A 20,245-nucleotide genomic window follows, 5' to 3' on the forward strand; every position below is an offset into this window, starting at 1 on the left:
AGGCCCCATCTCTAGATGGGTCTCTGGACTGAAAGATATCTAAAGGGATTTTTAAAGGTAGCCAATATAGAGGAACAGCTGACCGCATTTCTACCATGCCTTCATACCAAAGTATGACAATCTGTTCTGTCTGCTGCCGTCTGGCAGACAGTACCGCATCATCCGGACCAAGACTACCAGACTCAGAGACAGTTTTATACCACAGGCTATAAGACTGCTGAACTCCTGAGCTCTGTGAATGTCTACTCACATCTTTTTATAGTACACACATACATATATATATATATATATATTATACACATCTGCCATACATATCTGTTTATAATACACATATCTATATATTGTACATATCTGCCATATACATCTGCTATACATAATATATGCATCTGTCCATACCTCCTCATTCAACAGTGTAAAGTGTTTAAATACTTTCAATGTATTCCACATATGTATATATTTCACATCCTCAAATCTTTATTGTTGTTATTGTAAATATTCTTCTCTCTTTTTGCACTATTTTATTTATCTTATCTGCACCATGTATGTTGAGTTGTTGGAGGAGCACGCGACATAAGATTTTCATTGCCAACATATACGTTGTATATGCTGTGCATATGACCAATAAAACCTTGAAACTTTGAAAAGTGTATCTGACCTCCGTAGAGTGGTGCAGAGATGACCTACTTTTAAATTCTGAATAAGAGGTTTCCAGGCCTTTGCCCCAAGGAGAGCAGATTAGGGATGAGATCCCTGCAGTAACTGTAGATGTAACTGTAGTCAAGGTTGCTGTAAATTGTTTAAAGGTCCAAATTAGTGTTCTAGTGGTAAACACTGAAGAAAGAACAAGATATTTGCTGTATCAGAAACAATGCGCCACATGTTCTGGAAGTATTATGGTCTGTGTTTACATTAGCAAGCATTGCTAACACTCAGAGCTAACGCTGTGCTGGAGAGACTATATGTAATATAAAGGTCCTGTCCTTGTGGTAAACCGAGAGAGAAACGTTTGAGCTCCAGACTGTTTCAGAAATAATGCTGGATGTGGTTTGGAACATAATATGGCGTTTAATCACGGCAGCGTTTAGCTGAGTTTCTCCCGGTACAAAACTCTCTTCAGAGGAGAGATCATGACGCCGTGGCCAGCAGCAGCTGTCCTTGAGGCTGTACAGTGTATACGCTTTTCTGCTTGCTCCTGCTTTTGCTTACTTTTTTTATGCTGATTTTCCTAATTTTCTTTTCTGAAAACTTCGAGCAGCGGCTCCTGGACATTAAGTTATCACTGGGACAGTTATTCTTCGTAAATAGACGGAGAGCTTTGGCCATATTTCAATAGTTTTACAACGACCTCAGTCTGATAGTAGCGTGGCCTAACAACAGCTAAAGCCTAGACTGCTGGTACTGCGTGCTACTTAGTTTAAGCTAGTTAGCAGCAAAATGCCTCCCCTCTCTTCAGATGACTTCCAAAAACTTCTACAGAAGATCACCGTGTTGGAAATAAAAATTCAACGGTTGTAAGTTATCGTGGCAGTGAATGGACTATGTGGGAATGGGGACTCTACCGTTTTTTCAAAAGAATCGACAAGGGCATTTATTTATTTTATTTAACCTTTATTTAACCAGGTAAAAGACCCATTGAAATCATGATCTCATTTTCAAGGGTGACCTGGCCAAGGAGGCAGCAGCACACGTCATCAACATACAAGATACAAATACATTACAATAAATAGGGCCACAAGTGAATAAAATAACAACAAAGTGCAAGAGCAAAGGAATCGATCATAGGAAATAATTACTAGCAGAGGCACCGTCCACATTTAGGAACCCGCGGAAGACATTAAAAGATACAAGTTCAGACATTTTTAGTTCGGCCTGAAAATTGTTCCAAGTTGATGGGGCAGCAAAACTGAACGCTTTTTTCCCCAATTCCGTCCGAGCTCGTGGGATATACAATCAGTAACTATCGTTGGACCGTAAGGCATACCGGGTTTCTGCTCCTCGGAGGAACTCACAGCTAGTTAACAGCTACAAGGATTCCAAGGAACAGGAGGGCTTTGTGCTGGGTGAAAAATCTGCAAGTGTTAGTCCTCCCTGGAACTCTCTGGGTGCAAAGCCCAAGAGTAAATCATCTCCATGGGATTTGGGAGGACGAATAACCGGCAGAGCCCAGCGCTCTGAAGTCTGTGATGCGACCGGCTGGCCTGCATTGATATCACCCAGAGCACTTCCTCAACCCCAGTTCATAATAGGAAACAGCCGTGGACAGCTGCTAAAGGGAGGACTACAAACAATCCTCCTAAACAACCAAGTGTGCCACTACAGATATGCTCCACTGACACAGAACCGAAGATGTTCATCAGTGGCCCTTTACCGCAAGTCAGAAGAGGAGTGGAGAGATTCAGCAGATTGTTTGCACTGAACATGTGGCTCTCAACTGCCTGTACTGAACATTCTGTCCATTTTATTGAGAATTTTCACTTTTTCTGGGACCGCAAACATCTTTTTAGGGCTGATGGACTTTTTCTGAACAAGTCAGGAGTAAAATTATTTATTTCCAACATATTCAACTGCCTGCGTCATCAATCTGCTCCCTATGCCAAGGACAAGCAACAAAAGGAATCAAAACAGGATAAAGACACAACACAGTGCATAGAAAGCCTTGAAGACCTATCACTGCACCTGCCTGAGGAGAGTCGTGATTATGGGAGACCTATGAGACAAAAGGAGGGGTCTCGACTTACACCCATCCCCCTTATCAACACCTTTGAGGATACTCTCCCTTCAACACCCCAACTGCCATCCAGCTCTCTTGGCCCAGACTCCCCCTACCAGCAGTTCACTGACTGCATGCTCTCCTGCCTGAAGGAGGTTCAGGAAATTCGCAAGCAGACCCCCGTCCCTCAACGGCGCCTACTACAATCACCGAAGCAGACACGTGCACCAGCTCCCCCGTATTCATCACCATGCCTGCCACAATCATCCAAACCAAAATGTGCACCACCTCCTCCCCCTTCGAGACCGAATCAGCTGTCTCTGGAGCCTGATAAGGATGTGTGTGTAGAAAAGACAACAAGCTCTAACTGATTTGTGCTGGGTCCAGTCTCAAGGGCGTATGGCACTCTCAAATCTTTCCAGGACAAGCGGGGACCCTACCTGCCAATAGCTTTGCCGATATCTGTGTTATAGATTAAGAATGGTGAATCGCATGCTGCAGGACTTCTGCCCTGTGCACCGGGTGTCTGCAGGATCGGTAAATTAAATCCATTCTTCAGTGTTCTTGGGAGGCCGTCCTTTATATTTGTGACTTTGTTATACTTGCTGCTACTCCGGTTAACTTCCAGAAACTGACTATGGCTCGCTCAACCTCTCTCTCACGCTTACACATGCCCTTAGTCTGCATTGTGCTACCATTACAGTTTACATAGTAAAACATCGGCATCGGCAAAAATGTTATTCTTAACATCAGTATCGGCATCGGCCGACAGTTTCGCAATCGGTGCATCCCTAACAGAAAGCGCTCAACTGTTAGTCTGAATTTATCAAATTTAGCTGCGATTCCACATCAGCCACAGCTTGTCACACAAAATCAGACTGATAGTGTATTCAACAAGCTGAAACTAGCTTTATTAAATGTCAGGTTGTTAGCAGGAAAGACATTTCTAATCAATAATTTTATCACCAAGCACAATCTGGATTTAATGTTTTTTAACTTAAACTTGGATAGTTTAATGATTCCCTTCAATGCAAGCAGACTTCTTATTGTTCTTATCGAATCAACCCCTCCCAACTTTAGTTTTATGAGACAGGCTAGAATGCATAAGAAAGGGGGTGGAGTTGCTGTTTTGTTTAATGATTCCCTTCAATGCAAGGTGACCTCTTATGGAACCTTCCCATCTTTTGAATATGTGGCCCTTCAGCTGAAATGCTCTTCTCGAGCTATGTTCCTAAACATCTATAGACCCCCCCCAAATACTGTGCAAGCTTTGTTGATGACTTTGCTGAACTGCTGTCTATAATGTGTTTTGACTTTGACTGTGTAGTCATTGTTGGTGATTTTAACATCCATGTTGACAAGCCCGAGGACAGAGGGGCTAAAGAACTGTTCTGTGTTCTTGATAACTATGGACTGACTCAGCATGTAATGGTTCCAACCAGTGGCGGTGCGTCAATAGTGGGCGCTTGGGCGCCGCCCACCCTGACTTTTTGAGTTAAAAAACGTTATATATACAACATAATTGAAATAAGAAATGTACCGTGTTTATGGGTTAAATGTGTATGGGAGACCACTGTCAAGAACCGCTAAAATGTGTCCGGACATAATATATTGCCATTCGCCTTTTCTGAGAATAGGCAGGTCGGCTACCGTCCGTGGGCGCCGATAACATGGGAGTCTATAGGAGAGCTTATACTTTTCTCAGTCATTTTAGCAAGGATAGCTTTTCATTGGGGGATGAAACTTAGATCTGTGGGCGCAAATCTTTGCGCCCACAGCCAATGGCATTGTTTCTTAGTTCAATGTGACATTCTTAGATACGTAGCTAGCTGAAACTTAGATTGAGTGAATATGGCGACATCGATGGCTGAGAACTCCGTGCAAGCTCTACTTAAAACACCGTTTCATCGACTATCAGATGTCGAAAAGAAGAAATTGAAAGACTTGGGACCCGAGCGTCCGGATTTAAACATTCAACAGACGACCACTGATCGCGGGAGAACCTACACTCGGACTTTCTCCTCAAACTTGTATGCTAAGCGGAATTGGTTAGCTGGTTGTACAGTGAGCAATGCCTTTTTTTGTTTCCCTTGTCTGTTATTTCAAAGTCCTGGGACTGAAACACTTTGGACTACAACCGGGATGAAGGATCTAAAGCACTTCACACAAAAATGTAAGAAGCACGAATGTGGCCGCAGCCACCTAACCAACTGTCTTAAGCTAAACCTCTAAAAAAGTGCTATTTAAACCGTGCCGCCCAACTGCGCCCCCCCCAAAAAAATGTTCACCAGCCGCCACTGGTTCCAACGCACAACAAGGGGCACACTCTAGACTTAATCATCTCAAAGGGTCTGAACATCTCTGAGGTTGCAGAGACTGATGTTGCACTCTGATCATTCCTGTGTTTTTTTGTGAGCTCTATTTCTGTTCACACAAATGTTCAAAAAGAAATGACCACAAAAAGGCATTTATCTGAAAACACAAGGGAAATGTTTGTTAAAACATTTTCTCCCACACTAGCCCTCGCTAATGTGATGGGGTCAGTTTTTAAGGGATCTTATGTGTGTTTTTATTATGTATTGCTGTGTTTTTATCGTGTTAGTAGCATATGTATTTTAAATTCCCTACTGCCCCTGAACTACCCACCACTAAACTGCAGCAATCAGCACGATGCGCAACAGGTGTGAGGAGCGCACCACATAAAACACCAGAGCACGCAGAAGAGCAAGCGGAGAACAAGCAGGAGAGCAGAAGAGCAATCGGAGAACGCAGGATAACAAGCAGAGAAGCGGAGAAGCGCAAGCCCGATTGAGAGGAGGCAGGAAGCCACAGAATCCAGTACTGCGATCTCCAGAAGGACGAGGCAGCGTGGCGGAGATGTCAGAGGCGAGTGGCATAGCACAGCAGAGGTGGATCGTCGCCTGCGGCTCCAGTAAGGGGAAGCAACGTTGCGCAACAGAGGGGTGTTATTGCGATTCACCCCTCTTTTAAGTGTGCAGCTGCATGGACTGTTGTGTGGGGTGACTTTTTAACAGAGTGTGTCTCACCCAGTGAGTGATTATAGTGTTTTTATACCACCTCAGGGTATCTTGGATCGCGTCCTCGGGCAAGACAAGACCGAGACACCGGGACCTCCTGAGAGACTTGGGACTTCTTATTCACCTTTTTAATAATAAACAGTTGTTAACATTTATTTTATCTGTGGTTTTTAACTCTGCTCACCCCTGATTTTAAAGAACCCGTGTAGCCTTTTTAAGCAGAGCCCTAGTCTCTTTTCAGAACTAAGGTGGCGTTGTCGGCAACTATTTTAGCATTGTTATTTTAATTTTAGTTAATTTCTAACCTCGCCACACCAACATCTCAGTAAATGAGCTAGTCGATACTTTTAATTCAAAAATTAAAATCCCAGTAAGGTAAAGTAAGTGTGTGGCAAGAAACTATCTCCATGGAGAAAGGCCATGAGTGTGAGAACGGAAAAAAGAGTGTGTAGAAAAGCTGAATGCAGGTGGACAATAACAAATCTCCAGGTTCATTTTGAAATCTATAAAGAGAGACTTTTATAATTTGGAATTGAAAATGCAGCCTTTCTTCTCTGACCTCATCATTGCCAAAAACACAAACAACGCACGTGCCTTGTTTGCTACCGTTGAGAGACTAACAAACCCCCCAGTGTCAGTAGCCTCTGAATTTCAATCCACCAGGGCCTGCAATGAATTTGCAAAATCAGACCTTGTGTCCACTTAAAATCAATTCAAACACCATGACACAATTCCATCAGATTAATGATAAAGACCTAGAGGACATTATTCAACATCTGAGGTCCTCCTCCTGCTGCCTTCATATTATACCTACAAGCTTTTTCAAAAATGTTTTTCATAGCATGTCATCAGAGCTATTTCATATAGTAAACAGGTCTCTTCACTCAGGTGTATCTCCACAGGCCCTGAAAACTGCAGTCATTAAACCGCTCTTAAAAAAGAATAATCTGGACGCTTCAGTAATGAATAATTACAGGCCCATCAAACCTCCCATTTCTAGGTAACATCATTGAAAAAGTAGTTTTTGAACAGCCGAGTCATTTCTTGGATGCAAATAACTGTTTTGATGTGTTTCAGTCAGGCTTTGGACCGCACCACAGCACTGAGACTGCTCTTGTTAAGGTCTTCAATGACATCCACTTAAACACAGACAGTGGCAGAATCTCAGTGTTAGTATTATTAGATCTTAGTGCTGCATTTTACACTGTTGACCACAACATATTACTAGACCGTCTAGAAAACTGGTTGGGACTTTTGGCAACAGTTCTAAGTTGGTTTGAATCCTACTTAAAGGACAGGAAACATTTGTTTCTATAGGCAGCTACACATCAGAGCTGACAAATATGACGTGGGGTTCCTCAAGGCTCCATCTTGGGGCCTCTTCTCTTTAACATGTATATGCTACCACTGGCTCAGATAATGAAGCAACAAAACAAGTTACCATAGCTATGCAGATGATACACACATTTACATTACCATTTCACCAGGAGACTCTGCTCCAATTCAAACACTGAGTAAGTGCATTGAACAAATCAATGACTGGATGAGTCAGAACTTTCTCCAATTAAGCAAAGACAAAACTGAGGTAATTATTTTTGGAACAAAGGAGGAACGACAAAAAGTCAGTGCTGAGCTTCAGTCAGCAATGTTCAAAACAACAGCAAACGCCAGAAACCTAGGTGTAGTCCTGGACTCTGACCTGAATTTCAACAGTCACATTAAAAGTCACTAAGTCCGTCTACTATCACCTGAAGAACATATCTAGGATTAAAGGACTAATGTCAGAGCAGGATCTATAAAAACTTGTCCATGCTTTACCTTCAGTAGACTGGACTACTGTAATGGTGTCTTTACAGGTCTCACTAAGAAATCCATTAGAAAGCTGCAGCTGATTCAGAACGCTGCGGCTCGAGTCCTCACTAACACTAAGAGAATGGATCACATCACTCCAGTTCTGAAGTCTTTACACTGAGAGAGTGGATCACATCACTCCAGTTCTGAAGTCTTTACACTGAGAGAGTGGATCACATCAGTCCAGTTCTGAGGTCTTTACACAGAGAGTGGATCACATCACTCCAGTTCTGAGGTCTTTACACTGAGAGAGTGGATCACATCACTCCAGTTCTGAGGTCTTTACACAGAGAGTGGATCACATCACTCCAGTTCTGAGGTCTTTACACTGAGAGAGTGGATCACATCACTCCAGTTCTGAGGTCTTTACACTAAGAGAGTGGATCACATCACTCCAGTTCTGAGGTCTTTACACAGAGAGTGGATCACATCACTCCAGTTCTGAGGTCTTTACACTGAGAGAGTGGATCACATCACTCCAGTTCTGAGGTCTTTACACAGAGAGTGGATCACATCACTCCAGTTCTGAGGTCTTTACACTGAGAGAGTGGATCACATCACTCCAGTTCTGAGGTCTTTACACTGAGAGAGTGGATCACATCACTCCAGTTCTGAAGTCTTTACACAGAGAGTGGATCACATCATTCCAGTTCTGAGGTCTTTACACTGAGAGAGTGGATCACATCACTCCAGTTCTGAGGTCTTTACACTGAGAGAGTGGATCACATCACTCCAGTTCTGAGGTCTTTACACAGAGAGTGGATCACATCACTCCAGTTCTGAGGTCTTTACACTGAGAGAGTGGATCACATCACTCCAGTTCTGAGGTCTTTACACAGAGAGTGGATCACATCACTCCAGTTCTGAGGTCTTTACACTGAGAGAGTGGATCACATCACTCCAGTTCTGAGGTCTTTACACTGAGAGAGTGGATCACATCACTCCAGTTCTGAGGTCTTTACACAGAGAGTGGATCACATCACTCCAGTTCTGAGGTCTTTACACTGGCTTCCTGTCTGTCAAAGAACTGATTTCAAAGTTCTGCTGCTGGTTTATAAAGCATTGAATGGTTTAGGCCCAAAATACATTTGTGATCTCCTGCTACATTATGAACCATCCAGAACTCTCAGGTCTTCTGGAACGGTCAGCTTTCTGTCCCCAGAGTCAAAACTAAACAAGGAGAAGCAGCGTTCAGTTATTATGCTCCAAATATCTGGAACAAACCCCTAGAACCCTGCAGGTCCGCTGCTACTCTTACTACTTTTAAATCCAGGCTGAAAACATTTCGTGACTTTTATTCTGCACTGTGACTTTTATTCATGTATTTTATACCTGTTGTGTTTATTCTATTATCTTTGCTCTTAAATGACTGTTTTTAAATGCCTTTTTATAATGTGTTTATCCTGCACTATTTGTTTAACGCTCTTAATGTCTTTCATGTTTGTAAAGCACTTTGAATTGCCTTGTGTTGAAAGGTGCTATATAAATAAACTTGCCTTGCCTTAAAGCTACAGTCACAGAATCAGCACTTCAGGAACAGGGCTGAAATAGAGGGGGATGAGGCATGCTACAATGGGGGATCTGTTTGCTATTTTGAGCAAAAAACTTCAGACATGTTTTTTTATAGATATGGCCCTACAATATATTGTTCAAATATAGCATAATAGCAGACCTTTAAAACTCCCAGTACTAACAGAAACTGCAAAAGTGTTTTAATAATTAAAATATTATATTGTGCTATCATATAAATGATCTCTTAATGTCGGTGAATTGTATAGGCCATTTTTCATTTGAGCTGTTATTTTATTAAATTATATCATAATGATGTCTGACACTTGTTACATCATTAGTGTTGAACTCAGTCAGTGAATAATGAAAATGACTGATAAAGCCCTTTCTGTCAGCGGTCTAAGCGCCCCACTCCGCTTGGTGCAGTGAGGTAAGGTGCAGTGTATGGTTGCTAGGTTGTGCAGCTACAGGTTGTCATGCAGACTCACCCTGATGCCCAGTTCCACGTTTTCTCCTCCGTAAATTTCCATGCCTTCATCTAACAGGCCAATCTCCTCAAAGTACTTCCTGTCGACCACAAAGCAGCCAATCAGAGCCGGGCTCCTACAATAGAGGGTGATGGGAGAAGAGAAGCAAGGTAAGAGGAAAAAGAAAGGGGGAGAAAATTATGGGTTTAGCAAAATGCAAAACAATTAGAGCCACACTGAGGCGTTAATTAGGTTGCAGCTCTAAACATAGTTATTAGTCTCTCATGATAAACATATGGAATACAATACATTTGTAAATGATCCAGCTGTCAAAAATGATGCTTTCACCAAACACAACAGATTCAGATTGTTTTCATGACCATCAAACTGAATCTGAAACGGTTAAAAATAACTTATCAGTATTCATGCTGTCAGTCCCACACATCTTTTCTTCTCAACATGAATACAGCAGGGCTGCAGGAACAGCTTGTTTTGGTGAATGTATCCTCCCTGTGGATACACAGATTGGCAAACTCCCAGAAAATACTGCAACCCAAAATGTTAATAGAAACACGACCCACTCACTACGGGCTATGAATATGTTCAGATAACAGCGCAATGCAAACACAACTCAGATATCACATGTAAGAGCTGTAGTTTTTACTGATCGATCTATTGCTGTAACGCAATTCTCAGTAACGCAGTTACAACACATTTTGACCAGAAATTAAGTGCTGTTTTGTTTTATAAGAATTCACTAACATCGCGGAGCATTCCGACACCAGAGAAACAATTGTGCGGGTAGAATAATAATGGAGGAAAGACACGAGGGACAGGCCAAAGCAACAGAAGGTAACTTTCTCTGGGTCTGCTGCTTGAACCCCGAGAAGTTGAGACTCGTGGCAGAGTGTTGAAGATCTGCAGCCTCTGTCCTCTGTGGAATCGCCGGCTTTTAGAAAGCTTGTCAGCCAAATCCCCGTTAACACACCAATGACAAGGTGAGCTAACGCTGCCATAGAGACTCGTTCATATACAGCAGGTTACAGGGCCGTGCAGAGGCTCCACTAACATGTTATTAATAACACACAGAGACGTCATGTTACCGGTATCACATATTATCCAGCACACTTAAACGGAGCATGAGTTTAATTTCTATCTCTTTTCCTAATTTTCAGCATGTACTGCCAGATAGAAAGACTTTTACCAAAGAGTTGGATAAAGCTGTCGTGTCTTCTGTGATTCTGACGGTGATTGATACATAGTGGATTGGCCATGAGCCTTCACTGCGCCTATTATAAGTTGTTAGGAGCCTTAAGGGCCGACACAGTTGTTATTGCTATACCACATCACTCTTCACTGGAGGTATAATCAGCTGCAATAAACTACATTTTAGCATTAAAGCCATACTTTTGCAGTTATTTTGGTGAAATCAACTCAAAAGTAGTGTAACGCATTACAGTTCAGAGACAGTAATAATGAAATGTAACTTATTACTTTAAAAAGAGAGTAATAAGTCATATGTACTGTATTACATTTTGGAAGTAACATGCCTAACACTGTCTATAACGCACAGCATTTACAAAAACAGTAAAGTTTACCAGTAGATAGCTAGTGGATAGTAACATCATGTAGGCTGGATCAGACTCATTTATTTGAAATAAAGATGTGCAGTTCCTCCCTCAAGTGATAAAAAGTTATTATCAGATAGTGACACACACTGTGCCCCTCCCCCCTGCTCTTCTGGCATCAGATTGGCTTGCACCGTGAGGGAAACGTTTGGTTTGAATGTCGTTTTCACCACTCACAGACGTCTGCCAAGGCCATTAACATTAGTAAAAATGATGTGTGTATCTTCCCCATCATTTGGATCCTCTCCAAAACGTAATGGGTTCTTCCTTGGCCCATGACAACCCTCCAACAAGTTTCGTGATATCAGGTCAGTTCTTTTTCATTTATCCTGTTGACAGTCAGACAAACTTACAAACCAACAATCTAAACGAAAGGAGAGGTAATAATGCTGAGGGCACAGATGGGGCTCAAACCTCACCCTACTTCAGACTAAATATTTTTCTTTGAGGGAAATAGTATGATTTTACCATTAGGAGCACTGGTCAGTGATTCCATTTGATGAGTATCTCACATATCTGTACCTTAACCGTTTGATATGACATGTTTACAGATTGCTTTTCTATGTTTGTTATGATAAATCCATATTGATTAGATATGCTCTATCTGACCTGTAATATATTGCTATTTTATAGGAAAAAAATCATCCATGTTTTACCATCCATAATACATCCACAATGCACCATCCACCAGCTTGACTGCTATAAAATGTTAAAAGGCCTTCTGGATCCAGATCTTAATGTGCACACCACCTGAGGGGTTAAGTGAACAACACCATCATCATCCATAGTTTTTTCACCTTGTATTTTTGATTTCTGACTCTGTTTTGCTTTAAGAGCTGATTGTCCTCATATTGGCATTCTTGTGTATCATGTAACCAGAGGTGGAAGAAGTACTCAGATCTTGTACTTGAGTAAAGTAGAAGTACTCAGATCTTGAGTAAAAGTAGAAGTACTCAGATCTTGTACTTGAGTAAAAGTAGAAGTACTCTGATCTGGTACTTGAGTAAAAGTAGAAGTACTCTGATCTTGTACTTGAGTAAAAGTAGAAGTACTCTGATCTTGTACTTGAGTAAAAGTAGAAGTACTCAGATCTTGTACTTGAGTTAAAGTAGAAGTACTCGGATCTTGTACTTGAGTAAAAGTAGAAGTACTCTGATCTTGTACTTGAGTAAAAGTAGAAGTACTCAGATCTTGTACTTGAGTAAAAGTAGAAGTACTCAGATCTTGTACTTGAGTAAAGTAGAAGTACCAGAGTGTAGGAATACTCTGTCACAGTAAAAGTCCTGCATTCAAAATGTTCCTCCAGTAAAAGTAGAAAGTACTCTCATCTAAATGTACTTAAAGTAGCGACAGTAAAAGTAGTCATTGTTTGATTGGTCCATTTCAGAATAATATCTCTGATCTGTTTTATAATTATTGATCATTAAAGTGTTCTCAGAGCTGGTAAAGGTGCAGCTAGTTTGAATGGCTTTGTATACTGCAGGGTAGCTGCTGGATTTACTGCAGGTGAACTAAAGTCTGATTTAAGGGAGATTATATTTACCATCAGTAATCCAGATCTGTAAAGAAACTAAAGGGATTAGATTCATGTAGTGCAGTAAAAGTACACCATTTACCTCTGAATTGTAGTGGAGTAAAAGTACAAAGTAGCAAAACAAATACGTGAAATACTCAAGTAAAGTACAAGTACCTCAAAATTGTACAAAAGTACAGTACTTGAATAAATGTCCTTAGTAACTTTACAGCACTGCATGTAACCATGGGCATAAGAAAACGTACGTGATCAACCTAAACCTTTTAGTTTTTTTTCATCATGAAACAGGAAATTGGTGTAACTTCACTGTACATTGTCCAATCAACCCCAAATGGTACATGCATAATAAGACATCAGCCCTGAGGACATCTGCAGGTTGATTCTTGACCTTAGTCATTGCGCTATTGACAACAGGGAGGTCGCCATACATTTAATCCGATTAATTTACAAATGTGATCAGTCCTTTCAGAAGACTTTCGGCAGTAAAAGTTCAAAATCGTATATATTTTCCCACAACAGTCTTGCTGTGTCGGCCATGGGGATGCTCCAAAGTTTTTCACACCAGCATAGAGTGACTCATAGATCTTGGCCTTGGACATAGCAAACTCGCTGAGCCACTCCCCTTAAAACCTTTCAAAATAAAAGCGCAAAACTGTTTTTTTCCTCTTAGACATATGACATTTGGTAGGTATGCGTGGCATGTGAAGACAAACAAAAAACCTATTGCTCCAACAGGAAGAGTCATCATGGAACAAACTTGCCACGGCAGCCATTTAGCCTGAAATCTATACCAATTCTGAGTATGATTTCTGTTTCCATGGCCTTACATTATTTGCAGTGAAATCCAATGGTCAAATCAGCCCCGAATTTCACATGTTTAACAAAAGTCCATGCCTGAGCACACAGACAACCCCCCCTCCCCATTGTTATGGGTGAATCCAGTGACAAATTGTAATTGAGAAAAAGCACTTAGAAAGATAGAGTAATGAATAAGAGGAGATTCAGCTTCCTGCATTAAAATATTAACCAGCAAATTTCCTCTGCTTTGTCCAGATCTATTCTTATTGACCTGCCTGCCATGGAGGACAATAACAGACATATTATCTTCCTGCTGAAATTGCTGATCAGGCAATTTTGCTCCGGTTGCTTGGACGATTTTCACTTAAAGCCTCGGAAGCGCCTCAAAGTATTGTTTAACTGTCATGATGGATGTGTTTGCAACTGGCGCGAGGCATTGAAGAGCTAGATTCTTATATTGACTCCAGAGTATGTGCAATGACTGAACACACTGTGTTATTGAATGAGCTGCATCAAACAAGCGTAGTTAGTGAACCTCAGAGCCTACAATCTTTCACTGTGCAGTACCTACCTGATCGGGGCAGTGTGGTTCCGTTGTGTCCACCAGGACTTTGGTGGGTTGAGGTATCGACACCACAGCTCCCAGTCGAAGCCCTGAGCAGACAGCGGGTATTCCTCGATCTCAAATGTGTCGTACTTGATGTTGTCGAAAGATGGAGACACCACCCGGGTCCGGTCCTCCTTTATTCTCTGCAGGATGGGTTCTGCCCTGTGAGATGACAGAGAACAGAATGTATTCAAGATGGGAAAACAAATGATCCCTGAGTCAGTGGTACATAGTTGGCTGGAGATCTCTGGCCCATTGTTAGAGAATACAATATAATATGTGACCATCATAACATTTCAACAGAAATGTAAAAGGAAAGCGGAGAAAAATAAAAAATAATGTCAAACTATTCACATATCTGTAGGCAGGGCTGCTAGTTTGCAAAATGCATATGGGGAATGTGTGAAACCAGGACATATTCCCAAACAGAGGGCTGGAAGACAAAAAAACATGGCTAAATCTGTGACTTTTCCTTTTGTTAACTCCCCTGAAAACTCAGCCTTAAATGCTTTATAATATGTAGAGCTATACTGTAACTAAATATGCAATAACCCAAGAAAAATAAGTGAAAAAGAGTTTTAATTGCCTTTAATGCTATATAGTTACTATCACTAAAAAGATAATAAGAATATTAATAATGCACATGATTTATATAGTGCTTTTCCTAATGCTCAAAGACGCTTAAGATGCAAGACATTGTGGCAGACTAAAAAAAAATGATCTTGAAATCACGGTTACTGATGTGTCTATGTAGCTCACACCTAAAGACCTTGTTTCCAAAACACTTAATCCTATTATTTTTTTTTCATTAAAATTGCCATTGCTAACATATTGGATGATAACACATAATTAGAGTCATTCTTAAAGTCACCAAGATGAATTCCTAACTCTGCAGGCCTTCTGAGCATTCAAACCAATACTCAAAAAACAGATTCTTGGCCCACATGAATATGAAGCAATACTTTCAGATAAAATATAACTGAAATCTGTCAAATCTAAAGTTTATTTGTTCAAGCAATTGAACACAACGTGAATATGTTGAATATAAACTGAATGTAAGACAATTACTACTGTTTATTCTATTATATCTCGTAAAGGGAAGCCAGACCCTAAAGAGAGGGAACGCGCATGCCCAGATGTGACACAATGAGGTCACTGACGTTGACTGTTCACGCTGGACGTAGACTTGGAGTTTTCTAGGTGCCACCCGCCATAAAACAAAAGCAAAGAAGAAAAGGACTTGTCTTTTCAACCTACACCGTCGACTGACTGACTTTAGGTAAGTGTAATTGTTTAACATTCCGCAGCTTATCAATACGTTACTGTAGATGAAAAGTTATTTTAACGTGTTTATGCTGTACAATGTACAGTGTACATAGACGAATAATATTGTCTGCATGTGTATATTCTTACAGGTCGTGAAGTTAGGTTTGCGATTCACAATGCTGGGTAGCTAGTTGTTGCTGCTCTAACACTTACTTAATTATTTCACACTAAGTCAACGTAATGGAAAAACACAGCATTGAATGTGAGTATTTACATTAAACATTTATTTGATGATATGATATTCATGAGGTTTTCCTGTCCTTGATCTATCTGTTGGACAGGAATGTACAGTATATGCATGATGTTTTTTCTTATTTGGTAAAATAACTTTTTTCATTGTAAAATATTCCTTTCTGCAAAAGAAGAGCAAAACCAAAAAACATTGGTAAACCCTTACAACCAATGGGTACTTTTAGAATTGGAATACAAATAAAAATAACTTGAATACATTTAGTTTTATATCACTTCCTGCATTCGGACCATTGACAGTGTGGCACTCTCACTGTCTCTCACTATTATCTGAGCTTGTGGCGGTTTTTGTGTTACGTTTGTCATTTTTATCAGCTATGATTTGGCATGTTTGTTCTGAACTTGACACTATACTGGCCAGGGCAGAATCAGTGAGAGTGAGGCTCTGGATCGCAGAGACAGTCCTGGAGAAATCGTAGCATTCTAAGCCCTTACCAGGCTTTTGATATTTGATTAGAGAGGACACACAGGAAGTGATTGATGTGTTGGAAATCACCGCTGAAGTAGTGAGGAGCTGAGAGGGCCATCTGAGAGTCAGACTGGAAATGTGGACTCCAAGCAGGAGGTAACCACAGCCTGGACTACAAACTAAGCACGCAGTACATATGCATCTAATCTGGGAGTCTGTGGACATATGCAGAGCTACAGGGAGTGGATGTGATGATGGTTGGCAGATCCCAAAGCTTATTTTCTGCAACATACTGAAATCCAATCTCTTTGCTCATTGCTAACTTCTGGGTCGGCCTACAAAAAATATGTCCTACTTAACCACTTTTTACTAATGCTTGGTTGCAAGTAAAAAGGAAGGGATGAAGGGTTAGGGTATGCCAGCAGGATTGTAGCTCATCCAGCACGGTGCTTCGTCACTGTCAGGGACCAAGCAGTAAGGCAACAGGACACAGGAGTTGAATAAAGAAACTGGGGTTTTATTTACCCAAACATCCAAAGAAAACATTATAAACCAGAATTCTCTAATAACTAGGCCTATAAAAGAGATCAGCAGAAAATACCTCAAATAAACTGAACATCTCCTTAACAGGTGTTAACTCAACAAACTGACCTGCTATAACGACAGACCAAGGAACCTATATAGTGGCTCGGCCAAACCAAGTAGAAACCAAGGGGTAATTAAGATTAGCAGCATACACAAAGGACACCGACAAAACCCGAATGCTGGTGGTTTGGCTCAATCCGTCCCATTCGGCTGCTTGCAGTATTTATAAATCCTCAGCCACGCCTTTTGCTGAACCAGGAAGTAACCTCTTCCAACGAACACAGTAACTCCAAGACAAAGAAAGTAATTATACAAACAAATACTTACGTTAACTGTGCTAAAATGTTTGAAAATAAACTAAGTAATGTCTGATTACAATCGAAAAAAAGAGTTTACCATTCAAATCAAATGTGTGTTGTTAATTGGCATGTTTTACTACAGCTGAACTGAAGGGAATCTACTGAAGGTGAGGGTGCAATGTAATTGTTTTACCCTGTGTGGCTGTGGCCATCACAGTCACTAACCGAGGGCAGCCCAGACAAAAGGTCGTAATTTGAACCTTGTCTCGGTCATTGGGCTGCTTGGGCAACTTTCAACAGCTTGCTAAATTCTACCTGTTGCATACTGAAATGTCTATGAGATGTGAGTAGTCAAAACAAAACCATTTATAACCAAATTAGAAAATATACCTGTGAAGACTAAATGTGTATCAGCTGTCCGAGCGTTTAACCCTCTGTGACCCAAGGGAGCGTATACGCCCAAATATCCCGCCGTCTTCAGAGAGTCATAACTTGTCAGCAATTTGAGCTAGAGACATGCCGGTTTGTTCCTCTTAAACTAAAGAAACGGCGCTCAACAACAATATCAAGTTTTGCCTTGTGAGTTTACTTGCGTTGGTAAAACGGATGCATAAAGTTTGAAAAGATGGGGATAGTGTCACCTTTTTTGCTTTACGCATTGCTTATTGTTTTCTGTATGTTTTATCGCGATATTCTCATCCACCATCTTTGTTGGTGAGTATAGAGTGTAGGAGTCACGTTTCTGAATCGGACACTTTAATTGGCTGTGAATGCATCCAATCGGAGTGTCTGATTCAGAGGGTTGGGTGTATCCACTTATGCCGGCTGCACACTACATGCGGAAAATGACTCCGGTGGCCGGAATACGCCATCTAGTGGACACCGTACTACCTAAAAAAATAATCCGTACAAGTCGAGGCTCCGGTAAAAAAATTTAAAAAAACATGGCGGACGGGTCTGAGAAAATCATCCTGGCGGTTTCAGGGCACCGGGTGCTGTACGACCTGTCCGCAGAGGGATACAGAAATATAAACATCAAAGCTATGGCGTGGGAGGATGTAGCACGCACGGCAGGCAAGACAGGTCCGTTCAAATCTTTTGGTTGGTTTATTATGACGCCGATGTCACGATAGCATAGCTAGCGCTGCTAGCGCAGCATAGCTATCGTTTTAGCTGTCCCGAGTGAATGAATGAAACGTGAATTATTTTGGTATGAGGGAGCATGGATATTTGCAATTGCTAAATATTCACAATTACACTTGTAATGTTGTTTTTATTATTATAACAGCAAAGTAATTTACGTTTGTTTATTGGCACCATAGCAACAACAACTTCCGGTCCTACCAGCCGTACGGTCGAGCTTTGCGGTTGACCGGAGGAGTTCAATATTTTTAACGTATGCGGAGGGCCTCGGATGCGGTGTTTCTTCCGCACCGCTCTCGACCGGAGCTGATCGCATACGGAGTGCGGATCTCCATTGACATTGAATGACTTCCGGTCAAATCGGATACGTATTACCGCATGTAGTGTGCAGCCGGCATAAACAGTACTGCCTCCCTGTTTGTGTCTGTTTGTCTGTCTCCCTGGCTGGGCTGTGGCTTTTCGATTCCCGCCGCTACACCTCCTCAGCTGCAGTTCATCCTACTGATTGCCACTACTCACCTACACCTGTATAAAATCTCTGTTCTCATCTCCAGTCTTCGCCAATTCATCGTTAAACCTGCAGTGGTAAAAACGTCCAGGCCCACATGCTACAAGATAGCTTCTTGTGTGTTTTTTCCGCCAAACTAACCTTGTGCTCTCCCAGCCACGTCCAGCCACTCACCCCTTTTGCCTTGATCCTCTGCCATCGCTCTCCTAGTTTGATTCCCTGCCTGCTCCTTCCTTCCCCTAACACGGCCACTACTCCCAGACCCAATCCTGTTTCTAGCAATAAACCATTTTCACTCCACTCTACCCTTCGTCTTCTGTGTTTGAAGTGTGGGTTCAACCTAGTTGCTCGTTCTGAGCCTAACACCAACAGCTACATTCTCCACAGGGAAATGTGTGCTGTGAGACACAATACTCCCATGAATACCCATTGTGGTTCAAAGCATGCCAGGTGTCCCTGTGTGTGACTGTGGACCGGAACTGCCATGATATACATCATGTTAAGACGTACATTTTAAAAAGGCCCATTGACACTGTTCATGAGAATGGTCTTAACTCATGTACAGAAGAAGTTAGAAGCTTCTAATTACTTCTGGCACAATCCCAACAAATGTGGGCAACTTTGTGTGTTGAATGTTTTTGGTTAGCAGTTCTATTTTAATGAAAGAAGTAAAAAATTCAAGGTGCGTTTTTAGATACTTTGTTTTATGGGCAAATATCCCCTGTTATAGTGTCATATAACATTACCTGAGGTTCTGCTGATTTCTGGGATGTGTACAACTTGATTATACTGTAAAAATGATCATTTACAAGGCAAAAAAACTAAATATACAACAACGGAAAGGTTCTATTTTGGGTCTCAGAGGGAACCAGACCTCAATTACTTCTAATGTCTGTGTGCTGTGGGCTTCAGATAACATGAAAATACAACCCTAACCCTAACCCTAAATGTAAGCATTATTTGAGGAGCATTCTAAATAACTACATATAAAATCAGATGTGGTACAAAGAGTGTTTTTAATAGTGGCACAAACGTAACATCCATTTATCATAGCAATGAAGCACCATTACACATTTAGCACACAATAGAGTTTATCTCTCGCTGAGCTGCTTTGTATCTCTGCCAAGAATGGTTTCATTAGTCATACACCAATCACCTCTGCAGCAATATGTGGGAGGAGTGTGTGGGATCTGTGTGTGTGTGTGTGTGTGTGTGTGTGTGTGTGTGTGTGTGTGTGTGTGTGTGTGTGTGTGTTTGTGTGTGTGTGTGTGTGTGTGTGTGTGTGTGTGCGTGTATGTGTGTGTGCGTGCGTGTGTTGGAGTGATTGGAGGAGGAGGGGTTGTGAACTGTGTTTAGAAGTGACTATTGTGTAACGTGGAATTGTAACAGATAAGCAACAAATGTTATTTTGGATCCAACCCAGGCATTATAATAGTGTGTGTGTGTGTGTGTGTGTGTGTGTGTGTGTGTGTGTGTGTGTGTGTGTGTGTGTGTGTGTGTGTGTGTGTGTGTGTGTGTGTGTGTGTGTGTGTGTGATATTTGGATTCCGATAGGTTGTCAGAATGATGAACAGCAGTGCTGCTC

At 41.4% G+C, this 20,245-nt stretch overlaps 1 protein-coding gene and 1 long non-coding RNA gene across 2 annotated transcripts in view; one reads left to right on the plus strand and one right to left on the minus strand.

Moving 5' to 3' along the window:
* The window catches only part of galnt18a (UDP-N-acetyl-alpha-D-galactosamine:polypeptide N-acetylgalactosaminyltransferase 18a), a 204,351-nt gene that overhangs the window by 56,391 nt on the left and 127,715 nt on the right, over positions 1-20,245 (minus strand). The window contains exons 5-6 of the mRNA XM_063876841.1: positions 14,107-14,304; positions 9,597-9,711 (exon numbers count right to left, since the gene is read on the minus strand). Coding sequence (XP_063732911.1) covers positions 9,597-9,711; positions 14,107-14,304 — 313 coding nt within the window. The remainder of the gene's footprint in view (positions 1-9,596; positions 9,712-14,106; positions 14,305-20,245) is intronic.
* Positions 5,405-5,903, plus strand: LOC134860021 (uncharacterized). The gene is made up of 2 exons (XR_010165181.1): positions 5,405-5,642; positions 5,794-5,903. It is a non-coding gene; the product is annotated as an uncharacterized LOC134860021 (long non-coding RNA).

Source organism: Eleginops maclovinus, chromosome 2 (genome assembly GCF_036324505.1).
Source record: "Eleginops maclovinus isolate JMC-PN-2008 ecotype Puerto Natales chromosome 2, JC_Emac_rtc_rv5, whole genome shotgun sequence".
Taxonomy (NCBI): domain Eukaryota; kingdom Metazoa; phylum Chordata; class Actinopteri; order Perciformes; family Eleginopidae; genus Eleginops; species Eleginops maclovinus.